This window comes from Eptesicus fuscus, chromosome 4 (genome assembly GCF_027574615.1).
Source record: "Eptesicus fuscus isolate TK198812 chromosome 4, DD_ASM_mEF_20220401, whole genome shotgun sequence".
Taxonomy (NCBI): domain Eukaryota; kingdom Metazoa; phylum Chordata; class Mammalia; order Chiroptera; family Vespertilionidae; genus Eptesicus; species Eptesicus fuscus.
Genome location: NC_072476.1, coordinates 65,232,047 through 65,255,653, shown reverse-complemented (window position 1 = coordinate 65,255,653; position 23,607 = coordinate 65,232,047). Strand labels below are relative to the sequence as shown.

Sequence of the window (23,607 nt, the reverse complement as noted above, 5' to 3'; positions counted from 1 at the left end):
GCACTGAGAATTTGGAATTTTAAGGCTTTTTGACTGATTGCAGAGAGGAATGAATAAGTCAGAGATAATGAGAGGTTTATACTAGGTTGAATCATGTAATTGCTTTATTGTGACCCTAAAAAACAACAATATATGGTTTTGCCTAATAGCTTGGATGAGTAGGTTGATGTATGACATAAGTAAAGATGAGAAGTGGGAGAGAAAGAAGAGTTTAGTAGAAGGGATGTGGGGAGAATGAGGATGAGGTCATTTTTTTTTTTTATGTATTGGGTTTGAGTTATCTGTTGAGATACCCAGATTGAAAAGTCCAGGAGCTGTTGAAAATGCAGGTCTCTCCTTCAGGTCAATGGAGAGATAAGAATAAATTACATTGGTTAATACTCTATAATGACATCAGATGAGTATGCTGAATATTTGACCGATATTACATTATTGGTGTGTACCCTTTTTTATTTTGGAGTTTCGAAACAAAATTTTCTTGAATATTATACCAATTTTTGAGGACATTGTATTTGGGAACTAGGCAGAATGAGGTTTACGAATTATTTAAAATGTAAGGTATTTTATGTTAAAATGGGTATATTATGATTTTCCTGTTCACTGTATTCATAAACAAGTAGAGAATTGTGTTGCAGCTCTTATTAATGGCTAACAGGCAAAAGCTTCCTTTTTATAAACCTTGTGTTTTTAAAGAATATGCTATATTCTGGGGTTTTCAGAGAACATCTCAATCAGATAAGTATAGAGTGTACTGTTTGATACTCATGTTAGAAGAATGTGGGAGAGGGTCATAAATTGATATTATTCTATGTATTGTTAAACAAGCAGCAGCAGATTGAGAATAAGTCTTGTTTTCCAGTTTTTATATATTAGTAATCAAGGAAATTAAATACTTCCTAGCATTTATGGTTTTTTGTTTTGCTTGAGAACAATGTTGATATAAAATAGTGTACACTACAGGTAAAAAGTAAACCTAATTTAAAAAAATGAATATGTAGGGTTATCCTTCAGATTCTATTAGTGAAAGTTCACATTTTTTATAAAAATTTTCTATGGTTTCTTAGTTTAGTTGTAATTCAGTTTACTTATAATTTCATTAAATTTTAGAAAAAAAAGTAGATATTCAAATCTATCAAAGTTATATATTTTAAACTGACATTTTTTTGTGTATAAATTTCAGATAGTTATTGATGCTTGATTTGTTTTTGTTAGAATGTCTTGAGACCAGATCTATTTATCTGAAACGATAAGCTAGAAGAGTATAAATTTAAAGCAAATATGAAGAATAATTATTACCTTTGCACTCCAATCTTTAACAAATGCTCTCGCCCTAACTGGTTTGGCTCAGTGGATAGAGCGTCAGCCTGCGGATTCAAGGGTCCCAGGTTTGATTCTGATCAAGGGCATGTACCTTGGTTGCGGGCACATACCTGGTAGGGAGAGTGCAGGAGGCAGCTGATCAGTGTTTCTCTCTCATCGATGTTTCTAACTCCACTATCCCTCTCCCTTCCTCTCTGTAAAAAAATCAATAAAATATATTAAAAAGAAAACAAAACAAAACAAATGCTCTCTCACATATCATTGTTCTGGCTATGGTACCTACCTAGAGAACAATTCTTTCTTTGGATGGTTAATATGGTTATTTTATTGAGGGCCTATTGGTTTCATAATGCACTTGAAGAAATAGTAAAGATTAGTTATGAAAAAAAAATAGCTTTTCAAAAGTTAGTGAAAGCTTATTCTGATTTTCAGATAAGCAGTAGACAGTTAAATTAAAAAAAGAAAATATTTTAGAGAGGGAAAAGAAGGGAGATTGGTTGATTCTTGTATGTGCCCTGATCAAGGAATTGAACTTGACAACCTTGGCTTTTAGGGACTATGCTCTAACCCAGTGGTGGGCAGACTCTTTAAGTCAACAGAGCCAAATATCAACAATACAACGATTGAAATTTCTTTTGAGAGCCAAATTTTTTAAACTTAAACTTCTTCTAACACCACTTCTTCAAAATAGACTCGCCCAGGCCGTGGTATTTTGTGGAAGAGCCACACTCAACGGGCCAAAGAGCCGTATGTGGCTTGCAAGCCGCAGTTTGCCGACCACGGCTCTAACCAACTGAGCTACCCGGCCAAGGCAATAGACAGTTAAATTTGACAATTACAGACATACTTCAAAACCTAAACTCATTTTCTTTTTCATCTTTCTCTTCTCTAAATTCTGCACCTTTCTCCCTCCAAGGTAGGTTGGAGCCTTTTGTGATGTCCTTCAAATATCTAGTTGAATAGTTTGTACTACATTTAGTAATGGTTAGATAGCCATTTGTAGACTTTTGAGTTATTAGGATGAAACGATTAAGCATATAGTTTAGGAAGAGCCTACTAGGAAGATGAATCTTTCCTCAGTTGTAGGGAGAGTTGAAAAGTACGAGAGGAAAAGAGGGCCTGAACTAGAGTAATCAGTGTGGGAATGGAAAACTGGAGAATAATTTGTTAGAAGTAGTTTTATGAGTAAAGAGATAGGAAGGAATCAATGTTGCCTTTAAAGTTTTGAGTCTGAACACTAGAAAGGATGCTGATGCCATTAACAGCGTAGAAGAATAAAGAGGAAGAGGAGAGAGAGAGGAGGAGAGGTAGTTGCTAATTTTTAAGATTTGGATATTCACTTAAAGTGAAGATTCTTTGCAGCTACTTGTTAACCTAGGCCTAAAGCTTAGGAGGAAAGCCAGGATTAGAGAAAAGAATTTGGGGTCATACTCAATAGAGTTATAGTTTGAGCTGAAGGGTATTGATATTTCCACAAATCAGAATAAATAGAGAAATAGAAAATTCTGTTGAAATAAATCCATTGGAAATGCTTTAGTTTTAAGATGCCCTTTGACTAAATTGCATAATCTTTTCACTTTCATTAAAAAATGTTATATAAGAAAAACATCTTGAAAGCACAGAGGGATAAAACAGTGCCTAAAACATAGTAGGTACTTAAAAGAGATTTGTTGCCCAGCCAGAGTGGCTCAGTGGTTGAGCATCAACCTATGAACCAGGAGATCATGGCTTGATTCCTGGTCGGGGCACATGCCCAGGTTGCAGGCTCAATCCATCCCCTGTGTGGGGCGTGCAGGAGGCAACTGATGAATGATTTGCTCTCATCATTGATATTTCAACCTCTCTTCCTCTCCCTTTCTCTCTGAAATCAATAAATACACATTTAAAAATAATAAAAGAGATTTGAAGCATAAATGTAATTTGGTTGGTATATAAGGAACATAAAAGGAAAATAATGGGCATTTTATGGAACACTATGAGTGTTATGGTATAAAACCCATGCCCTCCTACTACCCCTGTAGGGTTCTTGCTAGGACTACTTGAGGGAATAGATCTGAGAATATTTTGAAGTTTTAAAATGTTCTTTGAGATATATTTCTGCCTGAGGAACTGAAAGAAGTTCAGCAAGTAACATCGTAAGACTAGTCTAATTGGAAAGCTTATATTCTTTCCATTTCATCTGATAAGAATTTGATTTATGAAGTATATTTTAAAAGTTTAAGGTATTCTTATGTTTCTATATCTATATATAAACTTTTTTTTGCCTGTATGTTTCCCTCTTTTTCACCTTCTTAGTCTCTCGCTTTCTCTCAATTAGTTGCTACTCATCTTTTAGATTTCCGTTTGGCAATCAGTTTTTTCAAGAAGTGTATGCTAAAATCTTGAGACTGATATTTTTCTATATGCCCCCACATTCTAGTACTTACTGTATCAGATTGAAATTGCTTGTTTTATCTCTGTTCTCTACCAGATCAAAAACTTCTATGTCATAGTGTTCTATGGTATTAATTTGTTTTTCTACAATTAGCTCAAGCTTGACATACACTTTGTTGGAGATGGACTAAATCAAAGGCAATGTTAAACTGAAGTTTGCTTTTAACTTTCAGATTTGGTGTTTTAAAGATATATATATCCTAAAATACAGGGTAAGAAATGTTTTAGCTGCAATAGGGAGGAATCACCATACCCTCCAAAGTTTTAGATTGAGCATTATAAAATTAAAAACCAACACACACACACACACACACACACACACACACACACACACGTTTGTTTTTAAGTAAAGAATTGCTTCAAGGTAGTTTACAACTATGTTGCAGCAATGCATTGGATCAGATGGCCCACAAGTAATTTCATTGCCCTATTTTCATGCATTTAGTGGTGTGACACTGTAATTGTTGAAGTTCTAAGAAAAACTCAACTGTAAAAATTGGTAGTTTCTGAAGAATGACATAGATATAAGACATTGAGGATATGAGGTAGGAACTGATGTTAGCCTTCTGTTAGTAGGTATTGTATTTTTTTAAACATCTTTGATTATTGCGTACCATTTTTGGAGAGAGTGGCTTTTTCTACTCTTCATTATATGTTTTCTAGGGTGATTGGAGATAAGGGCAGTGAGAACAAGAGTTGGTTGAGTGCATTTTAATATAAACTTTTGCCTGTATAAGCTTGGTGTTGGTTCCCACCTTTTGTGTATTAGTTTTTCAGTGGACTGATTTTTTGGTGGCTAGAGCATGTGAAAAATGCTGTTTCTTTCAAAATACTTCCTCCAAATGAAAACCTTGTTTGGATTCTGCAAATATGTTATCGGTGGCAAAGCAAATAGAATTTCTGATCTTGCCTTGAACTGATTTGATCTGAGGTATAAAACTAAGTACATACGTATATACACTTGATATTTGCCTGAACATAAATCTACCAAAGATGTCTAACATATGATTGTTTCTTCTTAAGTTTGTGATGTAGTTGGTTGAAGGGGTTCTACACATATTATGCTTAACCTAGTAGTTGCTCAAGTGAATTTACTAGGAACTAAATTTTAGCCTCTACATAATGATAAAATGACAGTATTAGGTATATTTTCTTTATTTTCCCCTTCACTTTAAAAAGTCAGTTTTGTTTTGTTTTTAAGCCAGAAAACTCTTTATTGCAGAGGTACAAAAGCATCACAGCAGAGATGTACAGCAATAAATTAGGTGGTGGCTGTGGGTGGGGCGGCATTAGGCACGCACCACAGGAACAAAGGCTACGACAGAGGGTCTCTTCTCAATAATTTATATCAGGGTAAAAATAGCACAAAAATAAATATTTAAATGAAATTGCTCAACGCTGAGGCGAGTGGCCAGGGTGAGCTTGCAGATGGAGGCCTGCCCCTGGGAAAGGCAGGTGCCCTCAGGTAGTACTCCAGTCTGAAGCACAGGAGACAGAAAACATACCCACATGATAGGGGCCCTCACCTCTTCTCTTAAATAAAAACCCATATATTAATTGTGACAGTGAAGTTTCAGTAATCTGAAAGGAAAAGCATAAGGGACACCACCAGTCTTACTTTTGTAACCCCTGTCCCCATGGGGTGGGATGGGGGGAGCCACCTGTGTCCCCCCCAGAACCGGGCACTCTGGGAACCCTGCACAGCTGCTGATCAGGATACCTGGCCAGGTCCCTGGGCCAGTCGGGGGAAGATGGGGGTGGGTGGGTGGGCAGCTGGTCCCTCAGCCTGCAGTTCTACTATAAATTTATAGTATCAAACAGGAAAATTATAAAATCTGACGATAAAATGTGTATGGAACCATTCTCTCTCTCTCTCTCAAATATCCCCCAAGGTCCTTACTGATATCCTTTGTGGATTACCTGCTACAGCTATGGCATCGACAGCTTTCTTACACCCATTCTCTGCACTAGGGTGCAGCTCGCTCAGCCTCCGCTAGCCCCCAGGACAGGGCACAGCCATGGGCCAGCCAGTTACGTCCTGTCATTCTGTGACGGACACTGTGAGGACGTGGCACCTTCTGCCCCCTTCTCCAGTGCAGCGGGCATCCTGCCTGGGGTGGGGGCTTCACAACTTGCTTGGTCTTCCTGGGTTGGGGGCCGGAGCCCAGGCTTCATTAGGAAGATAATTGTGGCTTAGATGATTCATTATCAACAATCATAAAATTTGTTATTTCTCTGAGAACTTCAGTGCTGTTGGTGACATAGCTAAGAGGAAGGGCATAGTGGAAAGTAAAAGTGATCTGCTGGGAACTAAAATTTGGTTTCCTTTTTAGAAGAAGGAAGTCTGTTGATGGTAGCACTATTTTAATTGTTTTCTACTGTAGTGGGCAGTTTCCATTAAAGATTGTCAAGTTAGTTTTAAATAATTGTGCAGTTTGAATGAAGTATCTGTGTGTTTAGGCTAGGTTGTTTTCTCATTGCCTAGATTTCTATATTATTCTTCCTGGTTAGGAGAAGCCAACTAAAAAGCACAAAGTCTCCTCTTAAGCCCCTCAAATGTGCTCCAACAATATACAACACGTGTTAAGAAAAAACATTTATGTGATTCCAAATTTAGAAGTAAAGTGATTCCTGCATCTTGCCCAACTTGTCTTTTTTATTGTTTTATTTAATATATAATTTTTTTCTGGGATGCTATGGTATTTTAGATAAAGTAATTGTGTATCTTCTAAGCAAATGAAATCAAGGGACTCCATATCTACCTGTAACATTTCTCAACCAAAATTTGCAAAGCTAGCTGAAAAACATGTATTTAAAATTTCCCGATGTTTCCTTTCCCAATCTTTGGGGAATGGACGAGGGACCTGCCCGTGTACCTGGCGAGAATGAGAATGAATGAATTTGCCTTTAGATACAAGAACATTATCACAGCATGTCAAATGCATTCTCTTCTTGCCATCCTTCAAAGAATACAGGTTGGGGCAAAAGTAGGCAAAACAGTTTATTCTTGCATTATTTAATAATAATAGTACTATTTTCCATATGAACAATTCTAAAACCTACTTTTGCTTTACCCTTTATATCCATATTGAGGAAAGAGTGGTGCTATTTGAAGGTTTTCTTCTAGAGTTGCCAGGAGAAGTGGAAGAATTTCTAGTTTATAAATACTACAGTCCTCCATTCCCAATTAATGTATGATCTGTAATGTTCAAAAAGGAGTTTTGGGGGGGGGGAAATTTCTTTTTAACATCAATGCTTTATCAGAAATAAGAATTGGTTTCTCAGACTGGTGCAGCCACTGTGGAGAATAGTATGGAGTTTCCTCAAAAAACTGAAAATGGAACTCCCATTTGACCCAGTAATCCCACTCCTGGGAATATATCCGAAGAAACTAGAAACACCAATCAGAAAGGATATATGCACCACTATGTTCATAGCAGCACAATTTACAATAGCTAAGATTTGGAAACAGCCTAGGTGCCCATCAGCAGATGACTGGATCAGAAAACTGTGGTACATCTACACAATGGAATACTATGCTGCCATAAAAAAGAAGGAATTCTCATCATTTGCAGCAACCTGGATGGAATTGGAGAACATTATGCTAAGTGAAATAAGCCAGTCAATGAAAGAAAAATACCACATGATCTCACTCATTTATGGATAGTAAAGAACATTATAAAGTGATGAACAAAAAGATAGATACAGAGATAGTAAAGCATCAAACAGACTTTCAAATTACAGGGGGAAAGTTAGGGAGAGGTGGGGGAGATATGAAATCAAACGAAGGACTTGTATGCATGCATGTAAGCATAAACAATGGACGCAAAACTCTGGGGGGTGAGGGCATGTATGGGGGAGGGGTGGGGGGGTAATGGTAAGATATGTACACATATAATACCTCAATAAAAAAATGTAAAAAAAATAAAAAAAAAAAAAAAAAAAGAATTGGTTTCTCCTGTTCTCTTCCAAATTTTAATGGAAAGTAAATAAGAGTAGAAAATAGGAAGATAATTGTGGCTTAGATGATTCATTATCAACAGTCATAAAATTTGTTATTTTCATTGATGAAGTTGTATTAATGAGTACTGTAGTTTTTTATATGTGTATAATTTATATGTGTATATGTATTAGTCATTTAATAATAATATCAAGCCAACCTTGTATGAGATAGGTACTGTTATTATTTTATAGATGAGGAAACTGAGGTTTGGAAATTAAGTAATTTGCCCATGTTTGTACAGTGAGGTGGCAGAGCTAGGTAGGATTAAAACATAAGCAGTGGCTTTAGAGTCTTTACCCTTAACCATTATGCTATAGACTATGTAGTTCTTTTTCATTTTTATATTTTTCTTTGAAGGAGTTTAAGACAAATATTTAATTTATTCTGAGGTTAAGATAGAGATTATTTTCCCAATTTTACAAGTGAGGTACAAAATGTAGTGACTTGACCATAGTTATGGAAATGGTTTCTGCTAAATCTTGGTTTCACCAGAGGGCTTAGTTTCTATTGAAGGAGTTTAGGGGGGTGTCAGTATAGACATTTTTCTTTGAGCTCTATCAGCCTAAATTGTTTTCATATTGTTTTAGACAAAGGTAGCTGTCCTCAAAGATTAGAACTTGCTTATTGTAGACATTAAAGAAAAAAAAAATTACCTTTTTTTCCTACATTGGCAGGGAGGTCGAATTGGACTTCTAAAGTTTTTCTAACATTGTTTTGTGATTCAACACATCTTCCTTTATTCAACAAATACTTTTAAAATTAATATTATATGTGCCAGGTTCAGTCTGTGAGTTATAATTGCCACTGATATAAGCAGAGTAGAAAATTTAATTTAGGTGATTTAGCCTACAGATAAATGGTAATCTTCATATTACGCTAAGAGTATCTTCATACCCCTAATATAACCCTTCACTTTGTGTTTTTGTAAGTATTCTAGATTCCAGTTGCATTTTTTACTCTTGTTTTTTAACTTACTTGAAAACAATCACCAGCAAGGTTATCATTAAAGAGATATAATAAAGCTTTGACTGTAAATACTTAAAGTGTTTTCTTTCATTTCCTTGTATTGATGCTACTGTAACTATTTGAACAATGATTAAGTGTAGCATTTTTATTAAATTGAATTTTTTAGACAGATATCCACTAGGGAAGTGACTCCCTAGGGAGTGTTATATCTTTGATATGGGGATCATGTTTTGAGAAGACATACTACACATTTTTTACATAGAATAAATTATATTATAGATTTCTCAAAGATAGTATGTTTTTGGCAGGTGAGGTTAAATATACTATATAATGATTCTTTATGAGAAATTACCAACTAGGGACTCTAAATCTCCTGGTAGGTGAAATTTTTATCTTTATCAAAAGGATCATAGGTTAAAAAAGATTGAGAGATATTGTTTGAAAGTAGAACCAAGGACTAATGATCAGGATATAGGTTCTGTAATTCTGTGAAGTATTTGAATCAAGTCATATTACATTAGATTTGTGATTTATAAAAGTTTTAGCTGCATATCATGATGCTATAGCAATTTAAATAAAACTATTTTTATCTAATGCACTAATGATTTCTTTTTATTTCTAATTTTTAAAATGAAATAAAGGCTATGTATGGTAACAATTTAGTTGAAGTTCTTTTTATGCTTCAATAGTAACTTTAAAATATTGGTGCAGATACTTTAAAAATATTTTTGTTTACTATGATTCATCTTGATAATTTGAAGTAAACAACCAAGATAATTCAAGAAATTCTGAGTTTTAAGACTATTCGATTTTTTTCTAGAGCAGTCTGACACTTGTAATAGGGGAATGTTTAATACTTCTTGAGGATTTATTGTTGGACAGTTTAATTTCAGTTTATAATCATAATCAAGAATTGGCATGTTTTGCTCTTTGTGTTCAGCCACAGAGAGCAGGAGGGAGGCTTGGGTTTTCCAGGCAACGGAGAAAGTCAAAGGAAATAATCAGCTTATTGATGAAATAGGAAATTAGAAAGTAGCCATTAGTGTCATTCTATTTTCCTATTCTAGGGCAAAACACTAAAATGGAATGAAGTTTTATTTTCTCACAGGTGCCATGTGCTTTGTTATGTCCAATCTTGATCCCTTAGTATGTAGAGAAGTAATAAATTAATCATTTGTTTCCATTGTCCATCTTACTCTTATTTTTCTAAGTAAGGATTTGATTGCAGTAAGTGTTTGTATCTTGAACAGACAATTCGGTGGTAGAGAAATGGGCAGAAATGGAAGCAGTTTATTAGGTGAGATGATTAGGCCTAAGCTTATAGAACATATTGAAAACTAAGTAAATGAATTCTTTTGGAGAGACTGAGAAGTTAAAAACAATTGAGTTAAAACTGGAAAAACTGCTTCAGAGTACAATGTAAATGTTCAAGTTACAAAGGTATTTATAACCTCTAGTAACTCAACTATCATTAGTAATTTTATGGTTGCTATTTTTATTCTAATCTCTTAATTTTTCCCCTTAGGTGGTATCATGGAAAACTTGATAGAACTATGGCAGAAGAACGCCTCAGACAGGCAGGGAAGTCCGGCAGTTACCTTATAAGAGAGAGTGATCGGAGGCCAGGGTCTTTTGTACTTTCATTTCTTAGCCAGACAAATGTTGTCAACCATTTTAGGTAAGTTTTTATTTCCATTATGAGGCTGTTCATAAAAATATCTATTTTAATAAAGGTGAATGACTCAGTGACATTTAAATAATGGAAAAGGAAATTTGTTTTCATTTCAATGATTTATCAGCAATTTAGAATAGATGTTGAATGTTTATATTTTTGTTTAAGAGCAGTTTTATTACTGGTGTTACTGTACTAACCCCAAATGTAATTATTTCTTTTAAAGTATAAATTCTTTAAATTAGAAGGAAACTTTAAGTGGTAAAGTAGAAATACAGAATAACAAAAAATACAGGAAACAATTTTTAAGAGTCAAAGGTGTGTGCCCCTTCATTTTAGTTACACTGTTCTGAAACTCTTTACAAATATTCATTTCAATTAAATGGGCATGTAGATTTACAAATACAGATAATCAAAGTCAGTATGTATAAATATATATACATATTTTATTTGCTTTTATTTTTATGGGCATGATTGAAAAAATCATCTAATGCCTATAATGTTAATGGATAAAATATTTGTATACCCTTGATTTTTAGACTTTAATATAAACTTTAAGAGTTCTGTTATATTCTGTACTGTATTTTAATTTTTATTAGTACCACATGTAGAATGGAAATTATTGTACTGTGTAAATATTTCAAGAGATCTAGAAGCTGCTTTTAGCCAGAGGTTTTTATTAAAATTGCTATTCAGTCATTCATAGGGAAAGCGAGAAGACGTATGTGAGTATGGATTCACAAATATTTTAATGAATTGTGTAATTGAGATTTATTATGTGTTAACATATATTTCTTATGAAATGCATGCATATATTTTTGTAGAAGAAATAACCTCAAGTAATTAGCATATGGTGAAGATACTAATAAGTAGTATTTTAACACAAGGATACAGTTAAAAGAGTATGAAAATTATGGATTTATAATTTCTTTATGGAACTTGGTCTTCAAAATTATCTCTAAAGGTTTTTGTTATACTGTATTTTTTCCTATACAAATAGGATTATTGCTATGTGTGGAGATTACTACATTGGTGGAAGACGTTTTTCTTCACTGTCAGACCTAATAGGTTATTACAGTCATGTTTCCTGTTTGCTTAAAGGAGAAAAATTGCTTTATCCAGTTGCACCACCAGAGGCAAGTAAAACTTGAATAAAATAACTTTCAAAACTTTATTATTTCACTTTACTAATTGGAATAGCTCTCATTCAGTTTCTTGTGATGTTTATCCTATAAAATAAAAGGCTAATACGCAAATTGTCCCCTCGGGAGTTCTACTGACCTGGAGTTCGACTGCTTGCTATGATGTGCGCTGACCACCAGGGGGCAGTGTGGAATGAAGGAAGGCCCAGCAGCCGGCAGCCAGGGGAAGGAAGGCCTCGATGGGCCATGATTGCTGGCCAGGCCTAGGGACCCTACCCGTGCACGAATTTCTTGCACAGACCTCTAGTTTAATATAATTTAAGAAGTATCTGTTGTATTAAACTTCAATTCTGCCCCTAGTATCAGTACAAAACTGACAACTTCTTTAAGATAAAAGATAACATAATTTTTCTGTAATTTTGTAATTAAGTTACTTGATTTTTTTTATAGTACTGTATAGTGATAGCCTAACAAATATTTTTGAATGAATGAGAAATAATTAGTGATATCATGGTGCTAATGCTGAAGTTGCTGCAAGATTCTGAAATGCCTTCTATATATACTGTATATATATTAGCAGAGAAAGGTTAATTTATATGTTCCATATAGTTTATTTCAAACTAGAGGCCCGGTGAACAAAATTTGTGCATGGGTGCGGTCCCTAGGCCTGGCCAGCGATCGAAGCATGAGTGTCTGGCATGGAAGGGCAGATCCCAGCTGACCTCTGGTCTTGGGCAGCAGCTGAGCCCTGAGCCCCCGTGTACCCCCCTCCACCTGAGTCACAGCGCCCGAGTACCCACAGAAAGATGCAGTGAGCACAGCCGGATGCCGCGGGTTGGGGTGCAGCGTGGGCTGCTGAGTGTCACTGCATGGAAGCTGGGTGGGCAGTGTGCTCTCTCCAGGTCGGCCTCGTAGACCGGCTCCTGCATGAACCCATGGGGAGCCTGACCGGCCCATGCAGTCCTGGAGGCTGTGGCCCCGCTCACCTGGAAGAGGCTGCGTGGATGCCCGGTACCTGAGCGCTGGGGCTTCCCCGGCGTGCAAGCCCTGGCATCCCAGGGGAGGGTAGCAGGGGGAGTGAGAATGAGCTCAGCAGACACCCCACATTCTCACCGCACCTCCCCGTCCCTGTCACCCCCGCCCCCAGGTAGCTGGTGAGAGGTCGCAGCCCCCCACCTGGGCGCCACAGGATGTTGATCACTGCTACCTACCTCCAGTTCCCCATCCCAGCCTGAGGCCCGGCCCTGATCGGGTGATCAGGGCCTGCCGGCCACTGGTCACTGTCTGTGGGGCGATCAGTCGGGGCCTGGCTCCCAGCCTGGCTCCCTCAGTGCCTGGGAGCTGGGCAGCGGCCTGCCCACCGCCACTGGTCGCTGTCTGCGGGGCAAATGGGCCCCTGCTTGCACCCACCTTGGCCTGGCACTGCCTGCTCACCTGCTCCACCATCCTGCCACGGTCCCACTCTCATTGGGGCCCATCGGGGCCGCAGAGTCCAGTGCCGCATCGCCAACGCCCGCCATGTTGCGCGCTGCCCCCAGTGATCAGCACACATCATAGCGAGCGGTTGAACTTCCGGTTGAACTCCCGGTCGAACAATTTGCATATTAGGATTTACTAATTGCTCATAACGCTTGATAAAAAGTTATACTGTTGCAAGAATTTCTATAAAAATAACAATAAAAACAAGACAAACATTTACAGGCTTTGGGTATTTAGAGCATCAGTAAGATGTAGTTTGAATGAGCCTGTTGGTTTTTATTGGTTTTCACTTTGTGTGGACATACTTGATTTGACTTTGATATAAAAAGGTTATTTACTTTTGCAAATCATTTTTTTATGGTTTTTAGCCAGTAGAAGATAGGAGGCGTGTTCGAGCCATTCTGCCTTACACAAAAGTTCCAGACACTGATGAAATAAGGTACTTATAACATATTCTCACTTATCGGCATTTGAAAGACTTCAGTAACTTATTGCTCTTGGATCAGGAAGGTTTTGGAATTTGAAGAAATAACATGCAGCAAGGTAAAGGTGCTTTTAAAACTGTTCATGATAATAATAAGACATTTGCGTTTTTCATTGTGACATTTGCACTGATGGTACATAAGTAATGGGCAGTAAAACTGCTGGCCTTAGCACAAATCAAGATAGTAGCTGTATACCAAGCATGTCAAACTCGCGGCCCACAACAAATATTTTTGCAGCCCAGCCAATATAACGGTATGTAAGAAATGTTTTAATAAACATTTTGTAACTTAATTTTTACACTATCCTATTATACTTAATCTATAATAATAAAAGCGTAATATACTAATTAGACTGGATGTTCTTCTGGATGGACGACCTTCCGGACGAAGCTGGGGCTGTGAGGGAAGCCTAGGTCCCGGGTGCCTGCTGGCAGCCGGAGGGAAGCCTGGATCCTGGGTGCTAGAGGGAAGCCAGTTCCGGCAGCCGGGGGAAAGAAGGCCTACTCTTACACGAATTTCGTGCATCGAGCCTCTAGTTATTAACAATGAATTACAACATTTGCTAATGACTTATTACTATAATCGTGTTGCATTCATTTTTCTTACACGCAGGCGCACCAAATCTCTCCTCTAATACTGGCAGCGAATATTTTAGTAGCCTATTGCCACACCATTAGTCTTGTACTGACTTGTTTGGTGTGTGCAACAGGAAATATTTCGCTTTTGGAGAATAAGAAAAATAGGTTTATTTATGTTACACTTATTAATTTTTGCAGTTATTCAGTGTCTGATAAGTTAATGTTCAAGAAAAATATTGATTTTTATTAAAATGTTCTATTATTTTATGTTAATGATTACTCATTTATTTCAGCCCCTTGTATTCAGCATGTCTCTATCGAAATAAACCTACGTTTCTATTAAAATTGCAGCTTTTGTTTTTTTACGGTCCACATAAACTTAAACCTTGTTTGTTTGGCCTGTGTTAGCCTTTGAGTTTGATGTGCTCCCTCAGTGCAGTTAGACAACAAACAAAACAGCCAGTTTCACTTAAGGTTATTCTCCTTTTTTTAAATTTTTTTTATTTTAATACTCACCTGAGGATATTTTTCTATTTATTTATTTTTTATTGATTTCAGAGAGGAAAGGAGAGGGAAAGAGAGATAGAAACATCAATGATGAGAATCATTGATTGGCCTCCTCCTGCGTGCCCCCCACTGGGGATCGAGCCTGCAACCCAGGCATGTGCCCTTGACCAGAATTGAACCTGGGACCCTTCAGTTTGCAGGCCAATGCTTTATCCACTGAGCCAAACCAGTTAAGGCTTTCTATTGATTTTTAAAGAGAGTGTAAGTGTAAGGGAGGGGGAGAGACAGAGAAATATTGATGTGAGAGAGACACATTTGATCGGTTGCCTCCCACACGAGCTCCAACTGGCACCAGGGATCGAGCCTGCAACCAAGGTATGTGCCCTTGACCAGAATCGAACCTGGAATGGACCCTTCAGTCCAAGGGCTGATGCTCTATCCACTGAGCCCAAATGTCTAGGGCTTAAGATTGTTCTTGATGAAACAGTAAGAAATATTTATTTTACTAAATCTCAACCCTTGGCTATGCCTTTTTTTTTTTTTTTTTAAGTATGTTTACTTTTTCTTTTTTAAAAATATTTTTATTGATTTTTTGAGGGAGAGGGCAAGGAAAGGGAGAGAAAGAGAAACATCGTTGTGATAGTGCAATATTGATTGGCTGCCTCCTGCCTGCTCCCTACTGGGGATTGAGCCCACAACTCAGATCTGTGCCCTGGTCGGGAATCGAACCAGCAACCTTTTGGTGCAGGAGACGATGCCCAACCAAATGAGGCACACCAGCCAGGGCACTATGCCTCTTGTAAGTATTCTGTGTGATGAAATGGGAAGTACTGTACGAATAAAGCATAGCATATCCACTGTGAAGTTCAGTATCTTGAGGAAAAGCAGTGGGTTTAGAGCTGAAACAGATGCTTTTGTGCACACCATTTTTACTTAAGAAAATGAGAGGCAAACTATGGTTATTCATTCTCAAGTATTTGACCTTTTTTTTTTTTTAACAAAGTGAGTCTGTTACTTCAAGGGACATAACTGGCAGTATTTGTTGCCATTGACAAAATTTAATTTGAGCTTTCAAGCAAAAATTAGAATTTGGAAATCTTATATCTGCCTTCAAGAATTTGACAACTTTCCAAATATGTAATGAGAGTGGTAGAAAGAATGTGATGTTTTGATAATGTACAATGTGTTTACATCTGGAAGATCTGCATAGCTCAGTAAATTAGTATTTTCTAAATGATCGAGCATGATGTTACAAAATTATGTATAAGATCCATTCAAAGTATGAGATCCACAAATGGTTATCATTGGAATGGGTACAGAAAGTTTATTGATATATAGTTTTGGATTCCACATTACAGCTAACCTTAAAAAAAGTGCCACTTTTTGAGTTTTTGTTAAAATATCATCTGTAATTATCTGAAAGGCTATTAAAATATTCATCACTTTCACAACTACGTATTTGTGTGAAGTCAGATATTCATGTACTTTAAGCAAAATATATTGCAACAGATTAAATGAAAAAAAAAAAAAAAGATATGAAAATCTATCAGTTTTCAGTTAAGCCAGACATTGAGATTTGAAAAAATGTAAAACATGAATATTCTCACTAAACTTAAAAAAAAACTATATATAATTATTTTTCATGCTTTATTACTATGTAATGGGGTATATTATTATTAAAGGAATTATTATATATTTAAAAACATTTATATTTCAAATTCTAATATAAGTATCAACAGCTAAAACCCATATAAATAAAAACCTTTTAAAGTACCAATTCTTAAGAATATAAAGGGGTCCTGAGAGACTGCCTCAGAATCAAGAAATACTGATCTAGGAAGATGAAAATTTAAACAAGAATTTGAATTGTATACATTTTAATTTTACGATAAAAATATGTTTGACGTTAAGAGTCTTTTTGAAATTTGGATATACCTGTGAAGTTTTTTTAGGTAAAAATATCTGAAGATTGATGAGATTTAGCAAAGTACTTTAACCTCTTATGGTGAAAAATGCAAAATAATATAGAATGAATCTTATAATTATATTGTTTGTGCTGATAAGTTTTTTATTTTTAATTTTTTTTGTGTTTTTGCACCATAAAAAGTTAGTAGTATAGCAACAATGACAGAAGCCAAAAATAAACACTCAGATGACTGCTTTTGACCAATAAATGACACTTGTCACTTCTCATTTCTCTTTTTTCTTGTCCATATGTAATCCCATTTTTACTCATTAATAACTATTTTATTGAATGTATTAATGTAGTTAGTTTTAAAAAGGAAAAATTTACTTTTAAGTGGTAAAGTCTGCTGCTATTCAGCTAGTAAAATATTGGTTACCATTAACAAGATTTGTGGAAATCAAGATAGAATGCAAACAGCCCCTCAACCTCCCTGAAGGGATTATGCAGGAAAAAAAATATAGTATATATAACACATAAACAAGGGACAACAGTATGGTGATAGCCAGAGGGAAAGGCGGGGGTGGGAGGAGGTAGAAACAGGCAAAGGGGGGATAAATGGGGTGGAAAGAGACTTGACTTTGGGTTGTGAGCACATGATGCAGTGTGCAGATGATGTTTAATGAGTTGTACACTTGAAACCTATATGGTTTTATTAACCAGTGTCACACCAATAAATTTTTAAAAAGTAAAATAAAATAAAAGTAAGCTATTTAAATATAGAATGCAGTATTCTATGCTTATTCAAATTGAGTACATCTAAAGTGTTGTATACAAGTATTTTGTTCTTAAACTTGTCCAAGAAACCGTGAAGCTTGAGATAGCCTGGAAAAAAGTTTTTTAGATTTACCTAATTGAACTTCAGTTTGTGAATATTAAGACTGAAAGAAAAATTGATAAAGAAATATATGACACATATGGATATTGAAATAGGATCAATGGAAGTATCCTACCAATCTTGAAACCTTAAGCCTTCAGAGGCATTTATTCAAGCCTAAAAAGGAAAGTTCAAGGAATTACTGATGGTTTTACATTGATGACATACATCAACAACATATTTCTCCTGTGATTGTGTGGAGGTTGAAAACATCTAGATTCCTATGAAAAGAACTAGGTAGTATAGGCATCCCTCTACTCAGAAATCGATAACAAAAAACTTGCATGTGTTCTCATAATATATTCCTTGGTACCACTTTTAAAGAAAGAATGCTATACTTGTTGGCTCATGGATGTCTGAATGAATTAAATAAAACCAAATGTTTTTAATAGAAAATTGTTAATTCTTGTAAGCTTTTTCATAAGGCTAATTGTGCTTATGTTAAATAAACTTTTTCTAAAGTAAGTATCTTGTGTATGTGTAATGAGTTAATTATTTTGTGTTTATAATTTTATATCTAATTTACCTCTGAAAGATAACATTGACACTTAAATTTCCAAGTTCAGGTTTCTTGGAGTTATACCCCAAAGCCTACAATACACATGTAATTATTGTTTACAAAAATTCCAATTTGAATCTAACCATAATCCAATGATACATATAGTCCAGGGACATTTATTAATCTGTTTTACCTACAAGGAAATTAATTCAGATTTTTAATTATAAAACATTTTACTTGTAGATAATGCTAGAAATAGGACAAAAATCCCAGGGTATTTGACTTTAATCCGTTGCATTTTCCGGTATCATTATTATCTCTGTGGTGTGTTACATGATTACTCTAATTTTCAAGTTTAAAATTTTAATGTCAATACCTTTATACTTGCTATTTTCAGTTTCTTAAAAGGAGATATGTTCATCGTTCATAATGAATTAGAAGATGGGTGGATGTGGGTTACAAATCTAAGAACAGATGAACAAGGCCTAATTGTTGAAGACCTAGTAGAAGAGGTGGTAAGTTTTGTTCTGTTCTTCTCACTCTCAGAATTCTAAATTTTTGTAAAATTGTGGAACTTGTCTATAATCAGGGAAATTATCTATGAATACATTTTTATCTATGATAAACCTCACTTCACAAATTTTTATTAAAATGTATTTACTATTAGTGATTGCTATTTATTTATTAAAAACATAGCCAAGCCGAAACCGGTTTGGCTCAGTGGATAGAGCGTCGGTCTGCGGACTGGAAGGTCCCAGGTTCGATTCCGGTCAAGGGCATGTACATTGGTTGCGGGCACATCTCCCGGTGGGGGATGTGCAGGAGGCAGCTGGTCGATGTCTCTCTCATCGATGTTTCTGGCTCTCTATCCCTCTCTCTTCCTCTCTGTGAAAAATCAATAAAATATATTAAAAAAAATAGCCAAGTTAGCATGTTTTAATCTATAGCTGCCAATTTTCAGGTTTTATGAGTTTCTAAGAATTAAAAAATGTATTAGCATTTGTGCTTATTTGTATTCCTTTTGTCTTCTTGATATTCCTCATAAATGATGTTATGTCACTGATCATTGAATCTCAAATTCTTTATCTACCAAATCTATGTATAATTTTCCAGTAACCTTGGAAAAACTCAGTTATGTTATACACATATTATCTTATGGTTCTACATTTTAAGTATTCCCGTTGTTTTTATTGTCATCACATAATACATTATTAGTAACAGTATAAATAATCAAGTTTGCACATTTTCAGGTCAGCATTCCAGCAGCATTTGCATTTCAGAGACAATACTCTTAAGTATCACTGAAACGTAGCAAACATTATTTTACAAATTTGGAATTCACCCTTGCCTTTTGGATTTGTCCAGAAAAATGGAATGTTTTTTTGTTTATCTTTTACAACCCTCAGAGCTAATGTTTTTATTTTTTTATTTTGTTAACCCTCACCTGAGGATATTTTTCCTTGATTTTTAGAAAGAGTGGAAGGGAGGGGGAGAGACAGAGAGAGAGAGAAATAGGATGTGAGAGAGACATCGATTGGTTGCCTCCCACATGTACTCCAACCAGAGCTGGGGATCGAGCCTGCAATGGAGGTATGTGCCCTTGACCAAAATCGAACCCGGGACCCTTCATTCTGCAGGCCAATGCTCTATCCACTGAGCCTAACCAGCCAGGACTAATGTTTTTAAATTATGCCATGAACCTGGAAATAAGCTGTGAAACCTGTGCTCTGATTATTGTTGCAGGAACACAGCAATGGAAAATATTTTTCTTTGCTATTAGTTCTCTTGTCTGCCTATTCTGGCAGCCAGATCTTGATATGTAGAAGTAAGTTATATGAGGAGTTAAGGAAATGGTATGATATATTCTATACTCATAGGCACAATAGTTACTTAGTAGAAGAGCTAAGATTAGAATTTCGAATCCTTAGATTAGTATTCTGTATTCTACAGTAGGAGAGATATTTATTCCATACTAGAGGCCCATTGCATGAAGATTCGTGCAATAGGCCTTCCTTCCCCTGGCTGCCAGCACCGGTTTTCCTCCGGCACTGGGGACCTGGGCCGCAGTGGAGTGGAGCCAAGCCTTCAGCCTTCAGGCTTGATTCCGGCCGCAGTGGAGCCTTCAGTCTTCAGTCTTCTCTCGGGCGGAGCCTTTAGTCTTCGCTCTGTGCCTGCGTATACAAATTAACCTGCCATCTTTGTTGGGTTAATTTGCATACTCATGATTGGCTGGTGGGCGTCACAGAGGTACAGTCAATTTGCATCTTTCTCTTTTATTAGTGTAGATAGGCAAGAAGTGTTCAAACTGAAGAAACTTACTACCTGTATTGGTTTTACTACAAAATTTCTTAATTAAAACTTTTATGTTGGAATTTTCTCCTCAAGAATAAGTGAAAGTTACCTAATGAGTACAGAAAAAGAAATTGCTTAATTTAAGATCAGGAGACATGACCTAAAGTCAATACAAGGAAAGGAAAAAAAATAAGAGAAAGTTAACTCAGTATGAGTGAACAGTGTGAAAACAGTGTGATGTGGCTTCTAAAAATGAATATAGTAATACTTTGAATTACTAGTGGCCTAGTTTCAAGTTGGAGTTATAAAAAATCTTTTACTCTAATATTCAGAATAAATTTTCATTATGATCTTCATTGGAACAGAGTGATGATTCCTTGTAGATTGAAAAGCCATCAGAGGTTGTCTAGATTTCAGGCATTCAATTAAGTTGGTGATTGGATTTAAACAATTTCCCACTCTGAAATTCTAATTACTGTTCTCCAGGCACATTTAGACTTCCATGTTTTAAATCTAGAATGTAAACTGAGTTTGTCTCTGACTCAGTTATGTATCCCCATTGCCTAGAATAGTGTCTGGCATTAGTAGGCATTCAGTAAATATTTGTTGAATGAATGATTATCTCTGGGTCTATTCTTTTCCCTCTTCCTTGACATTTCTGCCCTGCTAGGCTGCCTTGTAAAATTGATTCATCTTTATCCGTTCAGTTTAGGTGTTGCCCTTTCTTTCACAGAAGTGTTATGCATTTCTAGATTTTCTTAGGTTAAATTGTTTCATCTTGTATTTCCATAGCACCTTAATTTTATATTTCATTACATTGTGTAACATTGATTTATTGTGTAAACCTCTTCTGTAGAGATTAACTCCTTTTGGGCAATGGTAATCTGTTTTTATGTAATGTTTTTTAGTATACTGCTTTGTAATATAATGGGCGTTAAGTGAATGTTTGATTTTAGTTTGGTTAGGTATTTAATGAGTGAGAACATAATTGAGAGAAGTATATCCATATATAGTCAGGTAATTTTTCTATTCTCTTTCATTATTCATTGAAAACTTAGTGCCAGGTACTAAGCTTGGTAAAACTACAATTCAACTTATACTGGGTATGGCAAAAGTAGGTTTACAGTTCATATGGAAAAAAACAAATATATGTATAAAATAGAGAAATATGCTAATTAACCAGGATGCCGTAACAAGTCGACCAGACAGGAGGAGGTTGCGCACGCAGCATCGGGGGTCGGGTGGCAGGGGCCTCTGCACGCCTACACTGGGGGTAGGCCTGATCATCAGCAGCTGTGGCTGCTTCAAGGGTTGGAGAGGGAGGCAGGGCTGGACCGGCAGTGGCCGCGGCTGCTGTGGGGCTGGGGAGGGAGGCAGGGCCAGACTGGCGACTCCAGGGTGGGTGGCGCCACGTGATTTTGAATTGCGCACTGGGCTCCTAGTAATACAATAATTAGCTCTGTGTTTTGTGCACTCAAAGCTGTAAACCTACTCTTGCCCCGCCCTGTATTTTCAGTGAAAATTATACGCCTAGCATTGTGCTGGTGGTTGTGTTGGTGATGAGTGTTAACAAGGAAACAGTTAACTAAGAGTTTAAGATGCTTATGGTCACTATAATAGAATGAATAACACTGGTATATCTTAAAAAATAGGAGTGTCAAATAGAGTAAGATAAAGTTCAAAGGATGGATGAAAAAAGGATGTCCTTTCTATTCAAAATAAAATTTCATATTTACATTTTAGGGACTCAGTTCCTCACTTATAAGATGGTGTTTCAGATAGATCCTGTCTAGATGGTTTAGGTTTTAACTAACAGGAAGCAGTGAGTGGTAAGGACATTTTAAGTAAAATAAGTTACAGTGTTGGGAGAATGTAGATAAGCAATTAGGTAAGTTATGTGTGACAATGGAATAGATACCTAAAGAGAATTGTTAGTATGAGAATGGAAACATAGGTTTGAGTCATTTGATAAAGAATTTTGGTTGTAAAATGAGGAATTTGTTAGGCAGTAGATGGTATTAAAGGTTTGGTTTTAAAAATGTATTTGTTTTTGTCTTGGTGTTTCTTAATGTAAGACAAACTGATGAATCTGGATTGGAGTGGCAGGATAGGGCACTAGTTGGGCTACTGTAATAGTTTAAGAAAAGGGCCTGAATTAGAGTAAGAATAGTAAGGAGAGAGTTTTGTTAAAGACATTTCTGCAACAGAAACACCTTTTGGTGTGTGTGTGTGTGTGTGTGTGTGTGTGTGTGTGTGTGTGTAAAGAGCAGGGTAGAAATGTTTAAAGGTATGATTTTTTATTAATTTTAATAAAAATAGGTTAATAGTTAATTATACAAAATACTGTTTTAATATCTTTCCCTTTAGGGCCGGGAAGAAGATCCACATGAAGGCAAAATGTGAGTTTGTATGAATTATTAAAAGGGGAAAAAAATTGTAAACCTACTAATTGGGTAACTTTGGCCAAAAAATATTTTTTAAAAAATTGATAACTTTGGTGGCTGACTTAAAATTTACCTTATTTGACTTAGGAACTGCTGTTTAAATATTTTCTTGAGGACCTAGTGATAAAGTGTTATTTCTAAATAATGAAGGTGGCTTATACCTATATATAAATTTTATATCACTAAACTAAAGACTCTTTAGTAAACATTACATTAATAACATTATGAACGTCACAATTCCTCATATTTTTTATTTTCTTATTGATTTATTAATAGCATTTTTTTGTTTTTATCACCATGCTTTTATGTATTTTACCAGAGGCCCGGTGCATGAATTGGTGCACCAGTGGGGTCCCTTGGCCTGGCCTGTGGGATCGGGCCAAAACTGGCTCTCCAACATCCCACGAGGAGTCTCGGATTGCCAGAGGGCACAGGCCAGGCCGAGGGACCCCATGGGTGCACAATTGGGGCTGGGGAGGGATGCGGGAAGTTGGCCAGCCAGGGTGGGGGGACCACGGGAGGGCTCCAGGGCGTGTTCAGTCCGTCTCACTCAGTCCTGATTGGCCAGACCCCAGCAGCAAGCTAACCTACCAGTCAGAATGTCTGCCCCCTGGTGGTCAGTGCACGTCATAACAAGGGGTTGAGCGGCCTTAGCATATCATTAGCATATTATGCTTTGATTGGTTGAACGGATGACTGGACACTTAGCATATTAGGCTTTTATATAGGGCTAGAGGCCTGGTGCACGAAATTTGTGCACTCGGGGGGTGGAGGAGGGAGATCTCCCTCAGCTCAGCCTGTGCCCTCTTGCAGTCCCGGCTGTCAGTTGGACATCCTTAGCACTGCTGTGGAGGTGGGAGAGGCTCCTGCTATTGCCGCTGAGCTTGCCAGCTGTGAGCCAGGCTTCTGGCTAAGCAGCACTCCCCCTGTGGGAGTGCACTGACCAC

The 23,607-nt window shown here is 36.6% G+C and overlaps 1 protein-coding gene across 4 annotated transcripts in view; it reads left to right on the top strand.

Annotated features, from left to right (window-relative positions):
- RASA1 (RAS p21 protein activator 1) overlaps positions 1-23,607 on the top strand; it is a 95,733-nt gene that overhangs the window by 32,665 nt on the left and 39,461 nt on the right. For all 4 annotated transcript variants that reach the window (XM_008162089.3, XM_054715085.1, XM_054715087.1 and 1 more), the window contains 5 exons: positions 10,248-10,400; positions 11,395-11,530; positions 13,384-13,454; positions 18,322-18,439; positions 22,584-22,615. In XM_008162089.3, coding sequence (XP_008160311.2) covers positions 10,248-10,400; positions 11,395-11,530; positions 13,384-13,454; positions 18,322-18,439; positions 22,584-22,615 — 510 coding nt within the window. The remainder of the gene's footprint in view (positions 1-10,247; positions 10,401-11,394; positions 11,531-13,383; positions 13,455-18,321; positions 18,440-22,583; positions 22,616-23,607) is intronic.